Below are 15,435 nucleotides of genomic sequence, written 5' to 3' on the forward strand. Positions count from 1 at the left end.
AAAGTATACATTTGGAAGTTTATACACGGACGTCCATGGTTTCCCTGCCTTCTAGCCATACCATTTTCTTTTAATTAAAGCTTTTGGTCAAAATTTATCTGTAATTACTTGAAACCCTCCACAGTCTTATGTTCTTTTGGAAAATTATTATTTTGAGCTACTTTAAATCTCTTGTTTTATGTTCTTCTTTTTGCCTTCCTCACCTCACTGAGGCAAGGCTATAAAATCACTCGAAAAATGAACTTCTTAAATACGACTTTTAGATATACCTTCACGTATACCTATCGACTCAGAATCAAATTCTGAACAAATGTCTGTGGGGATGTGTGTAGACATGATTTTTTTTCCACACGATTATCTCAGAACTGGCTGAACCGATTTTGGCCGGATCCGCCTTATTCTGTTCGTTTTGGGGTCCCCTAAGACCCTATTAAATTTCATTCTGTTTAATGAAGTACTTTTAAAGTTATGCCAAGAAAAAGTTTTTTTGTAGCTGCAAAAAAGGGTGATTTTTGCATAACCTCAAAGGCCGGATCTTTTTGCTTACGCGCGAGAGTCGCGCAGCATGCGTAGGGATTTTGGTCCACGCGGGGGATTGGCAGCCACACCCCCTTGCATGCGTATCGCCCGGTTGCCACATTGCTTAAGCAGTGTCTGCGTCTCTTCTGGAAAAAAATCTGTATTGATTATGTTGCTGCATCATTTTGTCTCGACAAAGATTTACACGAACTTTTTAATTATTTTTTTATAACTCATGAGACTTTTCTCCTTTATTTTGGAGAGTTGGTAAAAAAAATAATTGAAAATTGCTGTTCAAGTAAAATCAATAATTATAAAAAATAAATGAAAAAAAAAATAAAAAAAACTCTTAAATTAATTTGTAAATACAACCTAAAATACAACATGAATGCGAGGAAGGCACCAACCACCTTAAGGTGGATTAAGTAACGTTTTTTTTTTAATTTTTAGAAACGAAGTTGCATAGTTGAAGGTTTACCAATCTTAGAATTTTTCTAGAAAAGCGTACAAATTAAGAAAAACAGGTCTGTGTTTAGTTTTGTGCTCGACATTATCTAAGAAACACGCAATTTATTTTAAATTTTTACAAAGACTTAAGAAGCAAATGTAAGCATTTAGTATTCCTTTCACTTGAGCTGATGATGATGATTTTGTTAGAAAATGTATTAAATGTTTTTGTTCTTCGGCCTTGGTCGACGGAAGGATAAGGAATTGGCAACAACAAAAAAATACAAAATATATTCCAAGAATTAATTTCAAAATTTGGAAGTCAAAGGTATCACAAAGTGCTTGAAGCATGATCACAGTTGTGCAACTTTCGGAAAATAAAAAGGTTCCAAGAATTCTAAGAATACAAGAAACTCATTCTAAATCCAAATTTTAAGAGAAACTTTTCAACCCTCCCTATAAACAAAAGTAAAACAAATTGCACGTGATTTCAGAGACCTTGGGAGACTTTCTCTATTGTATTTTTAAAAAGGTCCAACAAACATTTTTTTGCGTTTTGAATGTTTTTGAATACCCCTTACTCATAGCGGTTTCACTATCACCCAAAAAGCAAATCAGTTAAATTTAACTGAAGTTCAGTAAAAGATGAAAATCGAATTTAATTCAAATGTTTAAAAGTGAAGTACCGTCATCTGGGGCGAATCGGAACTACAGTCTGAATAGGGACAGCAGTTTTCAGAGCACGTAAAAGCTTGAAATTTGGAAAACGATTCACTATGCACTATTTTAGATGTTCTGTGTCTGTTCTATCCGAAATTAATCAAAAATATCCAAATATTGTACAGTAACAAGGCTGAAACAGCTGTCCCAATTCGCCCCATTTGTCCCGTTTCGCCCCAGATGACGGTTATCTTTTGATTTGTTGGCTTTTTTAACATGTTTTTCTCGATTTCAGGATCTTGAAAAAATACAAAAAAAAAACCGGAATATGGAAGGGTTAGCTCAATTTTCTGATAGGTAATCAAGACCGCGCACTGGACTCACAATCCAGAGGTCGCTGGTTCGAATCCCGCGGCGGGCGCTCCAAAATTCTTTGTGTAAATATGTGTATTCGGCGCCGTCGCTCCGTGCCATACTGTCATACACTTAGGATCCCAGGGCGGCGAAGTCCTTGTAGATAAAAAGGAAGACACTAGTGGTTGGTACTAGCAATGGTGGCCGACAGCTATAAAGTCAACTTCGTTTTCGTCAATCAAGATTTCAAGCGACTCTTCTACTGCCGTTCTACGCATAACTGTCCCATGTTCGAAAAAGTGCAACTGAGAAAAACGCGATTGAAATTTTTCGACCGATTTCTGTGTTTCTACGCATAATTGTCCCGTGTGTTCCTATTCGCCCTATGAGCCCCTAATCGCCCCAGTTAACAGTTTATCACCCTTAAGTATGATCCTCTTGCCATACAACAGGTAAATAAGACATAATACTTCGAACAACTAATGATTCCGTGTAAGAAAGTACTTGGTGGGACAATTATGCGTAGAAGTTTAACGATGGGACAAACAGACTTCCAGAGTTTTTTTTGAAAAGGTCCTATAAGCTATTGTCTTTCATATGTTGATAGGACCTAATCAAAAAGTTCAAGATGGTATGTCAGAGACATAACCGAAAGACATAGGACAGTATAGGGCCTTAAATTTTTATTAAGATTGCTGATGTTTTCGGATTGATAGTGAAATGTAAAACCAGATTATTTTATTTTGCTTGATTGGAAGATTGCAGAATAACTCTTTCGTGAATGTTTTGGTGGTCCTGAAAAGGACCGTTTAATTTTTGCCCTGGAATAAAGAAATGAGATTAGGCTTGATCCTGGCTGGGTCCATCAGCGGTGTTCCAAGAGGGCGGGGGGATGGTTTCCTGTTAATAAACAATTGATGATGGTTGACTGAATAATTAAATACGTTAAATATATGAATAAAGTGGGAAGGAGACGGCGTGGCTGGAAGGGGGAGGGAAAGAAGGGAGGGGGGGGGCGGTTGTTTGGTAGGTTTTAGTGTGTAGTACAGTATGTTTTCGGATAGATAGTGAAATGTAAAACCAGATTATTTTATTTTGCTTGATAGAATTGTTGCAGAGTAACTCTTTCGTGAATATTTTGGTGGCCCTGAAAAGGACCGTTTAATTTTTGCCCTGGAATGAAGAAATGAGATTAGGCTTGATCCTGGCTGGGTCCATCAGCGGTGTTCCAAGAGGGCGGGGGGGATGGTTTCCTGTTAATAAACAATTGATGATGGTTGAATGAATTATTAAATAAGTTCAATATATGAATAAAGCGAGAAAGAGAAGGAGTGGGTGGAAGAGGGGAGGGGCGGTTGTTGGGTAGGTTTTAGTGTGTAGTACAATATTGTTCTGCTTCTTAAAGTAATATTTACATTTCATTTGGTTCCTGATGTAGTGATGTTAATGTTTGGGGGGAGGGGAGGGGTCAGTGTGTTTAGTTAGTGTTTACAAAAGTTTTCTGGTTTACTTAAATTAATGAGTTTACAGTTCATTTGTGAGTTTGTGTTAGTGTAGGTGTAACTGGTAATTTACATTTCAATTTCTTCTTGTAAAATCCGATGATAATATCGTCGTGTCCGGCTTTGAACGTTTATGGATCAATGCAACTGAGATGGCTCGGGTTCTTCAGTTCGTAGTACAGACAACATGGGTCTGTGGTAGGAAAAATAGCATACATACCGCGAATTGCTCGCCACATGTATGCCTCTGGTAAATGTGAGATCAAGGACCGTTCCACGATTTGTGGTCGTCTGTCTCACGTCGTTAGCTAAGGATAGTTGGAAGTGCTCGCCCATAAACTTAATGAATTCGACATTTTCTCGTTTGGAAACGTCGACATTAAAATCACCGGTTACTACCATTGGCAAACCAGTGCGGGCAGTCTGGAGCAACTTCCGTGCCAAAAACCAACCTTTCTGCTTCAGTGTGGTTCCTGGGATGATGTACACCGAGAACAGCAGTACCTCAGTGCCCATCACATCCACTGTAGCAGCGCAAACGTCACCGTATTTATCTGCCACACCGAAAAGTTCGTCTCGATCTTGACTCACCAATTCGGGAGTATACGGGACTGCCATGCTGGTTTTGGTCGTCGTCTTTCGATAAATTGCCACACCGCCAGATCTTGCGTCATCCCTTTTGGACTGGACAACACAAGTGTAGCCTTCAATCTCGACCGAGGAGTTATCATCCAACCACGTCTCGCTTAGGGCCAAGTAGTCTACACTGGTCAGTATGGAATCGATCGATATATCCTGGTGATGAGCGCTCAAGCTTTGGACGTTGATTGTCATCAGGGTGCATGCTGGTCCACTACTCGCCAACACCTCAGAAAAATCGTCTCCGATCGTTCGATAACGGTTATTCCTCAAGCGCTTGTATTCGTCCCGCAACTCACGCATCGCTGGAGAGTTGTTTGCCTTGGCGTGGTGGAACACAGGCTTTTCCTTAGACGGATCTAGGGAGGGATTGTCCGCGTAGGTCAAGTAGAGTCCTTCCAGCGAAGTAACCCGTGACAAAGCAACGTACACCAGCCTTTGCTCCTGCGAGCGACTGTACTGGTAAACGACCTTGGAGAAAGTTCCACCTTGTGACTTGTGGATTGTCATGGAACAGGCACTCGCAATCGGAAATTGAATCCGCTTGCATTTGATCGTACCTCCAAGAGCGATGTTCACGTGCTGCTTCGTGATGGGGGTCCAATCCTGCTGCAGGAGATGGGGTCGGGCGTTAACGACTGCCTGCGCCTTAGATCTTGCAATGGTTCCGATTTTCTCCGTATCGAATTGCAACCAGAGTCTGTAGATCACTTCTTCGCCGGCGTCGTTTTCCCGCATCTCCACATACTTCAGCTCGCCGATTGCTCCGTTTACCAGATTATCATCGCCATCGATGTTGGTAGTGATCATGTAGGGCTTTCCAATGCAAAAACGAACCATATATGGCAGCCCACTCGTTTGGGCTGTGCTCATTTTATGTAATTTCGTTCGTGCACTGGTTGCCTGAGCGGATGTGCTGTGACCTGTGATCATATCGTCGGCAAGACAGTCCAGACCTTCGAGCCCACTCAACGCTTCTCTGTTGAACCGATCGACATCAACGTTTTGATGGAACAGCCAAACGGCGTTGGGAGCTTCCCGTTGGCAGTCCTCCACTGACTTGAACCGACTCTCGATCAGCGTCTTCTGTTCATCCGTCAGTTTCTTGCCTTCGCCAATCGCGGTGAGGATGGTGGAGAACACCACATCGGTCTGACGCATGACCTGATCCAACTCGTACAGTCGGATGTAATCCCACAGCCAAGATCCACCAATCGAATTTCTCGGAGCCTTATAGATTGGTAAAGCATTGACTGGATTCAGCTGATGTAAATCTCCGGTAAACGTAACGTTCTGGTTAGCGAATGGGTGAAGGTGGTCCAAATGAATATCCTGCAAACGTATGTGCATTGTTCTGAAGTTACCTGCGCTAAGCATACTAACTTCATCTACAATGTGGAGCTTCACGTTTCGGAATTCATTTCGGTACGTCTGCAGCCATTCAGGGCTAAGCTTTGAGTCACTCTGGCGCGATATTGCAATGCGGTAGGCACGATGGACCGTAACACCGTCAATGTTAACGGCGGCTTTGCCTGTCGACGCACATGCAATATACGCGTTGTTGCGAGAGTTGTGACCTTGGCTGTACCGGTTATAGGTTTCCATCATCAGACGCAGTGTGAACGTTTTACCACTACCCGCTGGTCCAGTCAGGAAGATCTGCATCGCTGGAATTTCAGGATCAAAGCTCGTCAGTCGATGGATGATGTGGAGGATCAACATGCGCTGCTTCTCGTTAGCCTGCCGCATCCAGGCACAGTAGTCAGCTTTTGGCATGACATTCGAACGTTGTTTCACAATCGCTCGCAGTGCAGAAGTCGGCAGGTTTTCGATGTCATCGTTGTTTGGCTGCATGTCGATGCTCCTCACGTACTCGTTGTGCTTCTCCGTGGCGGCTCTCTCTTGCTCGCCATCGCCTTCCTGTGCGATTATTCGGAGGTATTCCTCAACGGTCTGCTCCAAATTCAACTCACAATCGTATTCCTTACGTTTCGCGATGAGCTCTGTCTCATGCGAATCGTACAATTGGAGGAATTTGTTCTGGTCCAGCAGGTCGACTCGTTCATTCCGGAACGGCAAAAACAGGAGCACTGCCTCTCGCTTGTACTCGACCATTTCGCTCATCGGATATCCTCGCCATCGCAGGATTTTGGCAGTGCCTCGTAGCTTGTAGCTGTTTTTGGTGCTTTTCATCGGTGCATACCATGCGACGAAATCAGCCAGGCACACATCCTCCAATCCATCGCGGTCCTCATACTTCTGGACGATGTTTCTGGTCCACACGTCCGTTGAGTCGTCGTCGAGTCCCTCGTTGTCCATCTGCTGGTGTCGCTTCCGGCATCGGGTTCTCTCATTTGGCCACATTGTCGGCACAAATTCGATTTTCCGGCTTGCTTCGGACATTGGTAACCGGAGCAAGATCCACGCTGCTTCCTGTGAGCACATCTCAACACTGTTGAGTACTCTCACGCCCAACTTCTTCAGCAAGCCTTGATAGTCGTAGTCGGGATACTGCTCCTGCAGCTCGAGAAGCTCTCGGTGAAACGCGCTGATGCCTCGATTTGTCTTGTTGACGTAATCAACCAAATAAGAGGCGCACGAGTACTCGTCCATGATGAACTGCAGATCACTGTTGGAGCGAAGTACACCGCCAATCCAAACGTTGAATGGATTCATGTAGAGCTGATTCATCGGACGCTTGAAGAAGAACGCTGGTCGCTGTAGCCATGCACGAATCACTTCGAGGTAGTATTCCTCGGTACACTCACAATCGGCCAGAAAGTCTTCGAGAGTTTCGAAAGTCTTCGTTTCCAGAATCTCACGAAACTCGAGAGCACGTTTCTTCAGTGCAGAACGACGACTGTCATCAGCCGGAAGGGGCACCAATACCCGATCCTCGTTCATCGGCCAGTACGGAATGTTGAAACGACAACGTTTATCGTTGTGTTTGTAACACGTACGTGTGTGAGCGTGCTCTTGCTTCTTGCCAAGCAGTGGTCCCAACCAACGGAAGGCATCGATGGAGCAGAGAGTGTTGATCATTTCAATGGTGGCGGGCATGTCCTCGGAAACGTCCTCACGAGGATCGTTTGCACACCAGAGCATGATGTGGGCATGCGCGCTACCACGTTGTTGAAACTCGATCCGCTTGAAGTAATCCACAACGTAGTATTTACCAAATGGACTGAACCGTTTGGACTTCAAGATGCGCATTATGACGTCAACAAGCTTGTCGATGTATGCAACACACGTCACAGGATCTTCAACGACCAACTTTGCCTTTTGAAACGCGCTTAACTCCGACAGCGGGTCGGCCAATTCAAGGTCATCGTAGTCACTGGACAATTTGTGCAGCACCTTCAACAGTTCTTCCCATTGAGTTTCACTGGCGCTCAAGGTGAGAAACATTGTTGGTTTACCCAACTGTCGAATCATGGCGAAGAGGTCCTGTTTGCGTCCTTGCCAGTACTGCACAGAGTTCGGTATCCCTTTGAAGAAAGCCAAGCCAATCTCCATCATATTCCTCTGGAACTCTGGATCGCTGAGCTGGGCACGTGTGACGTTATCTGTTCCCACAGATTTGAAGTGGCATTTGAGCCCTTCAATCATACGGCAGTATAACACCTTCATGGCCATGGCCAGAATGTGATCTGGACGAGCACCCCGCCTGTCAGCTCGCCTAGCTTCACTGCTCGCCTTGTTGAACACAGTAGCTTGTACGCCTAGCTTGATCGTTGTCGGGAACCCATAGTATATGTCGGGATTACTCAACTCCTCGGCATTCTCATCGTACAAAATACTCGAGGGCATTCGGTTCATGGTAGGGCAAAGCTCCAGGTACATGTCTTCGTTCCACATCGCAGTTTGTTGCATGCTAGCCAACAGCTCGGCTTCATCTTCGATGATATCCAGTGGCATTGCTTCTTCCGCCCGCGAGGGACCCTCCTGTGGATCTGCTCCGAACGCATTCAATCGTTCTTCGTCAAAAGTAATGCCCTCACGTTTATACAACGGAGTAGTTACGAGATACTTGAGCCAAGCATAAACAGTCCCCTTGCAAACCCACCCCGAGTAATGGCTCGATTTGTGTGCAGTGTGCTTCTTGAAGCTCACATTAATCGCACAGTCATTATCAAGATCGCGAGGAAGAACCCGAACCATCTCCTCAACGTCTACCGGCACATTGATCACCTGCCCAATGATACCATAGTTGCCCAAAGCATGACACAGACGACGAATCACCAGAAAGATGAAACGGGGAGAAATCAGCCGCTTGCTGATCATATCCAGTTTGGGAAGACCCGGTGGTATCGGCGGGTAAACAAATCCGTTGCTTTTGGACAGGGTTGGGACCTTTCCACGATTCAAGCTGCTGTTGCAGGTTTGGCACACCATGAAACCTTCGGTTGAATCAAAGTCGCCGGCTTGTACCAGTACATTTCCTCCAGCTTCAGTGATGGGCTTCAAGTCGTTCTTGAACCAAAGTCTGTCGCAAACGCTGCACACAGCACCAAACGAGTTCTCAACGAAAAGCTTACGGAACTCAAGAGTGGCCCTGTCGTAGTTCGGTCTGCTTGCATTGCGAGGACCTGGCTCTGTGAAACACGATAGAGTTGACCCAAACCTCGAAAACTTCGCATAAATTTAAAGACCTACCCTGGCTTGCCCCATCTGAAATGCTATCCGACTGACTTGGTGCAGAATTTGATGGCATTTCTAAAAAGTTATTTTGCGTGTTTAGTAAATTTTTCACAATAACACAATGTGTTTAACGTCTCACCTTCTTCATCAATCTGCACCACCGGATCATGGAGGCTTATTGCGTCTACCTCCATGGGCGGATAAATCCCTAAAAAGTTGCGTATGAAAAATATTTGAAAAGTGCGTTGAGATGGATCTAATAATATCGAAAATTATATATTAGCATAACAAATTTTGTCCCTTTGTTTTGAGATGATAATGTTTATAAGAGTAATTGGAAATACAGTGATAACACAAGGCCGAATATTTTCAACCTGAATTAATGTTCATTTCATTTAAAATCGTATCTTTGGCATGTCTGCCTGTGTGGATCAATCGGACCGCGCACTGGACTCACAATCCAGAGGTCGCCGGTTCGAATCCCGGGGCGGACGCAAAAAAATTCTAAGTGTAAATATAGGTATTCGGTGCCCTCTCCCCGTGCCCATACCTTCACACTTAGGAGACCCGGGAGGCGGAGTCTTGTCGCAAAAAGAACGATACACGCCTGTGGATCCGTTGACGAAACCGCAAGGTTTAAGAGGGCCACATTATAAGGTGTTACGTCGATTCCGTTTTTTTTTTTGGCATGACAAGTATTATGTTGGAAATTTATTCCAAATTTTTACGTTCTTTTGAACATAGTGCTTAAAATCTGTAAAACAATAGGCTAAAGAGATTACGCTAATGTATTAAATTTTGATTCTTTACGGAAATGCTAATTTTTCATCTAATTATAACTTTTATTTCAATTTATCACTTTCCAATTTATTTCAATTTATCACTAGAAAGTGAATAAAAGCTGTAGAAATTTAGCACGCACACACACACACACACACGCGCACGCACACGCATAAATTTTCTACGATCGCACTTACCCTGTTCGGGATTCTCCGATGCCGAATTTGGAACCGAAATGTCCGCGGTTCCTCGTCTACCGCCCCGTCGCACACCTCCAGCAACGAAAGTAACATCCGCGGTAGCACCTCCTTGCTCGCTCCGACCGAACGTTGTCTGTCCAGTCCTCCTCCTCTCCCGCAACCGTCTCATACGTTCAGCAGAAGTGCTGCCAGACGCATTCGACCCTTCCGTTGCATCTCCCACTCGCTCCTGCCGCCTCCGATTTCCTGGATTGGACACCGACGGTCCAGCCCCAGAACCTTCCGGGAACTCATCCCCGTGCTCTCCACCTCCTTCAGCAGCTCGCTTCCGTCGCCTGTACCGCCTCATGCGTTCAGCGTTGTCCACTGGCGCCGCGGTAGGCTCACCCGCCAACTGCCTCTCCTCCTCTCTCTCCTCTCTCTTCCGCTTCCGATAGGACGCCGTGTACACCTTCTGCAAATGCTTGGACATCTTGTCTAGCCGCAGTTCAGTAGGGTTATGAAGCGCCAAAAATGGTGCTACTAGGTACTTGAATGCTACATCCCAAGATGGGAAGCTCATTTCAATCGATCAGCGTGAAGTAGCAAAAAATCATGATCGGATTTGCAAAATAGGTTTAACAAGATTTAAACTTAATTTTAAGGCTTCTAGCAGAATGTTTCTCGCTGACGCAATGAATTTGATCTTGAGGCTCCAAAATTATTCGCCTTTAGCAATTCAGTTTGTTGGTCAGCAAAATGTGGTCCAAAATGGTTGGATAATTGGAGATGGATATTTGAAAATTCATGATTGGATAAACACACACACACACACACACACACACACACACACACACACAGAATTGTATACCCAGAATGAAGATTACTCTTTCGTGATAATTTTGTGGCCCTGAAAAGGGCCGTTTAATTTTAAAACCGACGAGTCGGCGACTGGCGACTTCCGCCGTCTTCATCATGCTTGCTCCTCAACTGCAGCATCAGCCGGCATGCCTTCCCCCGGCCAGAGCACGGATTTTGATTTCCTCCTTCTGCTGATGATTCTTCTTTCGGCTATTGCTGCTGGCCTTCCTACGCGGGACCGAGATCGAAATTTGAATTTCCTCCCGTTGCTGGCTTTTTGCCGGTCCGAGAACGGATTCCTCTCCTGCTGCTGGCCGTTCCTCTGCTGGTTTCTGCTCCCCTCTGCTGTGGCTGCTGCGGTTTCCTCCGTGCCGTCCCGAAGTGGCCTTCTCGAGTGCTCGTGCCGTAATGACTCGCGTGTGCGAGGTTTTGGTGGTTAAATAGATTTGGGTATGGCAAGCGGCGCAAAAGGGGAGTGGTCTCCAACGCATAAACTTTTTTTGCGCGTATGCGTTTGAGACCGCGCCCCTTTTGTTCCGTTCTCCTATTCTGCCGACATATAAGCAGCCAAACCTCGCACTCGCGAGTCATTTTGGATCGAGCACTCGAGGAGGCCTCATCGGAGGAGGAAGCAGCCATCGCGGAGGAAGCAGCAAAAGCCACAGCAGAAGGAGAAGAAGAGGACAACCAGCGGAAAGAACCAGTAGCACAGGAAATCTGTTCTTTGGTTGGTGGAAGGCTAGCAGCAGGAGGAAATTCAAATTCCGCTCTCGGTCCGGACAGTCGCAGGAAGACGGGATGACGTCATAAGTGGATTGAAACCCTTGGCCGAAGAGGGTGCCCAGATCAGACCAAATTAAACGGCCCTTTTCAGGGCCAATAAATCAATCACGAAAGAGTCTCAATCTCAACCAAACCAACCAACTCAGAAATGAGTTGGCCTGAATTTTAACCGATTCTACAAAATTGACGACCCTTTTCAAGGCCCTCATCCAGAACTAGCAACCTATTTTAAATTTAAAATTTTGCGGAAAACTTACTTTAACTATTTCACGCACACTAGCGCACCATTTGTTTAAACGGTACAAAATTTAACCTCAATCTACTTAGCATGTGTACACACAATTTTCTATACAATTTGGATCATTGGCCCAAAGGTGATTGTTTTCATCAAATCACGAATTTTAACCCAGACTGCATGTTTCCAAATTGGCTGGCGAGAAGCACGCAAGACTCTTCTTGTTTTGCCGTTCCTACGGCCAATGTATTTGTGATACATTAGCCTCATTCATTCTAAACTTTCTGTAAAGGTTTTCTTTGCTCCACAACAAATTTCGATCTGATTAATGAGCGTCTCAGGTAGGCCTTGAAAGGTCAGTTTTTTCTAAGAATCAAATGTGAGAAAACTCTCACAAAATAGTAAATGACTTACACATGCGTGCAATTAGCGTTTGCATTTTAAGAAATGAATGAGATAACTCTTTCGTGATGAATTTGGTGGCCCTGAAAAGGGCCGTTTATTTCAATTTGCTGCCTTCCTCCTACTTGCAACCACAGCTGCGCTCAATCTGCCGTCTGCGGGTCAGAAACGGCCAGTATTGATAACGTCTTAAGAACCACCAAACGGTAACCGACGGAATTGATGTCAAAAAGGCTTCCTCTAAACAGCGCACAGAGCTGTGTTGGATTTCCGCCTGATTTGCTTCGACTGGCCCGGCTTCCATTGTCGCTTCTTTTCTCCCTTCTGCTTGTCGCTTCCTTTGCCGCGTCCAGTCCAGTGAAGAAGTTGCTCCGTCTGTACGATGTTGACTGACCGAGCCGCTTTTTGTTGATTTAGGTCGGGGACGTATGCCCCGCCTCTTTGCACCCGTTCTCCTATACTTCCTTATTCGCTTTTTGCCCCGTCGACGATACGAAAATTATGAGGTGGAGTGGGGGTGATTTTAGATACATCAATCTCACGTCCCTCGATTGACTGATTGGGAAACGTTTGTTCAACCAACCAGCGTGTCCCAAAAAGAGGAGAAATTTGTCGAGAGAGGAAGGTGAATCACGGCGTATCATTTCGCTTTGCGAAATTTTGGATTGCTACCCTGTATAGAGGCTATTAGGTTTAGATTGAACAAGACTAACTCTTTCGTGATTGATTTTGGTGGTCCTGAAAAGGACCATATTGTTTGGTTATCTGAAAAGAATGGTTTTAGGATTAAAGGTTTAGAATTGATCAAGAATAACTCTTTCGTGATTGTTTTGGGTGGTCCTAAAAAGGACCAAATCTCTGAAAGAAAAGTTGAAGATTATTGAATTTCTGAAAAGAAGATTAAGTTATGAATCGTTATAAAGTTCTACGCCCTGGCATCCCAAGAAAACAAACGCCTTGGACGACTTACAACACTGGAAGAAAGCATTTATAGACAACTTACAAACCCAAGGCGACAAAATCCTTAGACAACTTGCAACCCGGGAGGAAACCATTTATAGACAACTTGCAATCCCAAGTTGACAACATCCTTAGACCACTTTCAACCCACCCAAACGTTTATGGACGACTACTCTACCAACTTGCTTTTGAATTTGCGCTTTTGGACGACCCTTCAAGACGCACAACCGAATTTCAAACGCTGAGGGAGCTGAACCCCCGAACACGACAGACTGGCGAACGCTGAGGGAGCTAAGCCTAAGAACAAGAGATCTTCCCAGATTTGTTACTTTTGCCTAGCTTGCTTGCTTAGTTAGTTTTAAATCTGGTCTGGTCTCTTGCTCTTAGAGCCTAACTCCCCAACCCAACAGAACTTTCAAACCCTTAGGACCGACCAAGACCCGTGCCGAACCCTAATTGGACTGAACACCCATTCAAAAGAGAGGAAGGAAAGAGAAGAACGATTTTAGTAAGAATGTTAAGAGCAGAATGGAGGGAGGGGGGGGAGGGCAGAGGGGTTGGGGGCGAGAGCAGCCTCAGAAAGCTGTGCATTCCGTCGCCCCCCGAAGACCAAAATTTGTTCCTGAAATTTAAATTCAAATTATTGCAGTTCGCTGCCTCGTCCCGGGCCTCGGACGAGGGACGGGGATGAGGGCAACTCTTTCAACCGACTAGAATTTGATGAGATGTAATCCTTTCAGAAGCGCTCGTCACGAATGCGACGAGCTAGTTGGATGTCCTTGGGCATGATCGTGACACGTTTGGCGTGGATCGCGCACAGATTCGTGTCCTCGAACAGCCCCACCAGATACGCCTCGCATGTCTCCTACAGCGCCATCACGGCCGAACTCTGGAACCGCAGATCCGTCTCCTCCGGTGGCCGGCGCCTTCATGGCCAACTGCTTCCGCGGTGATTTTCCCCCGGTGGACTTGCGAGCTATTTGCTTCGTGCAAGCCATGGTCCTTAATCAGCCTCCGATGCGATGTTACTCCGTCGAATGTTACAGTCAGAATGATGGTCTGAGCTCTGGCGCGCTTTGTTATATATGATTTTGGCCCTCTACTTCCCCTCCTTTTCGCGACCGACACCAGTCGCGTTGCTTGGATGATTTTCCCCTCAAATTAGGTACCGTCATCAGGGGTGACATTGGGTCTGGGGGGTGAGATTGGGTCATACAAATTTCGGCTTTTTTGTATGACCCAATCTCACCCCCCAGACCCAATGTCACCCCTGATGACGGTACTTGACTCATTTTGCAAGCAAAATCACTACATTTTGAAAACGTATTAAAAGATTCAATTGTTTCTATAGTAAAACTATTAACACTGGAACGCCCAACGCATGTCCAACTTACACGGACGCCCAAGCCTCCCAAAAAAGTTGGAACGGTAACTTCAACTCGCTGGTTCTCGGGCATAACTCACCCAATCAAGACGATTCTTTTTTCCAGTGATTTGTTAGGATGTCTAGATGATCCTAGAACTTTGCAGAACTTGATTTGAACAAATCTGTAATTTTTGTGATCAAAAACATCGTTCCAACTTTTTCAAAAAGACTGCCTCCGTGGAATTTTTGGCGAATTTTATTTTACACGAGAAAAAAAAAGTTGGAACGATGTTTTTGATCGCAAAAATTACAGATTTGATCAAATTAAGTTCTGCAAAGTTCTAGGATCATCAAGACATCCTAACAAATCACTGGAAAAAAGAATCGTCTTGATTGGGTGAGTTATGCCCGAGAACCAGCGAGTTGAAGTTACCGTTCCAACTTTTTTAGAGCCTTGGGCGTTGGAATGTTAAGCCAATGTTTAATAAGTCCCTCTTTCATGATTGAAGATGTAACTCTTTCGTGAATGATTTGGTAGTCCTGAAAAGGACTGTTTAGTTTGACTTTTCTTGGCGGCAGCAGCATTCTGAGCCGGGGCGGTCTTCTTCGGCTTCGGGGTCTTCGAGCTTCTTGGCCGCAGTTTTGATAGCCTTCTATTACATTGGAGACGCCGTGGCCTTTGTCCTCTACACGGCACCAGCGGCCTTCCGGGTTTTTGCCAGCTTCAGCAAACTCGTTGCACCGGTTCCTTTGCGTCGGGTGAACGCCTTCCGGATGACATTTAACTGCTTGGCCAGGCCGCGATGTTCTTCTTAATAACCCGCGACGATCCGTTTTTCGGTGGCCGGCGGATGGTCTGCTTCTTTCTCCTTTTGCTGCTGCTGCTGCACCTTCCACGCCGGTCCGATGTGGACCTCTCGAGTGCTCGTTCCAAAATGACACGCGCGGGCGATGTTTGGTTGCTTAAATCGATTTGGATATGGCAAGCGGCTCAAAAGGGGCGCGGTCTCCAACGCATAAACTTTTTTTGCGCGTATGCATTTGAGACCGCGCCCCTTTTGTCCCGTTCTCCTATTCTGCCGACATAAAAGCAGCCAAACCTCGCAC

The 15,435-nt window shown here is 45.4% G+C and overlaps 1 protein-coding gene and 1 pseudogene across 1 annotated transcript; both read right to left on the reverse strand.

The window, feature by feature from the left end:
• Window positions 1–2,616: 2,616 nt before the first annotated feature.
• On the reverse strand, window positions 2,617–8,990 carry LOC120425464 (uncharacterized). Its single transcript, XM_052708664.1, has one exon. The coding sequence runs from the start codon at window positions 8,514–8,516 to the stop codon at window positions 3,621–3,623; it is 4,896 nt and encodes a 1,631-aa protein (XP_052564624.1). The 5' UTR covers window positions 8,517–8,990; the 3' UTR covers window positions 2,617–3,620.
• A 4,527-nt stretch (window positions 8,991–13,517) lies between these two features.
• On the reverse strand, window positions 13,518–14,110 carry LOC120425457 (histone H3.1-like; annotated as a pseudogene).
• Window positions 14,111–15,435: the final 1,325 nt, after the last annotated feature.

The sequence above is a fragment of the Culex pipiens genome, chromosome 2 (assembly GCF_016801865.2).
Source record: "Culex pipiens pallens isolate TS chromosome 2, TS_CPP_V2, whole genome shotgun sequence".
Lineage (NCBI taxonomy): Eukaryota > Metazoa > Arthropoda > Insecta > Diptera > Culicidae > Culex > Culex pipiens.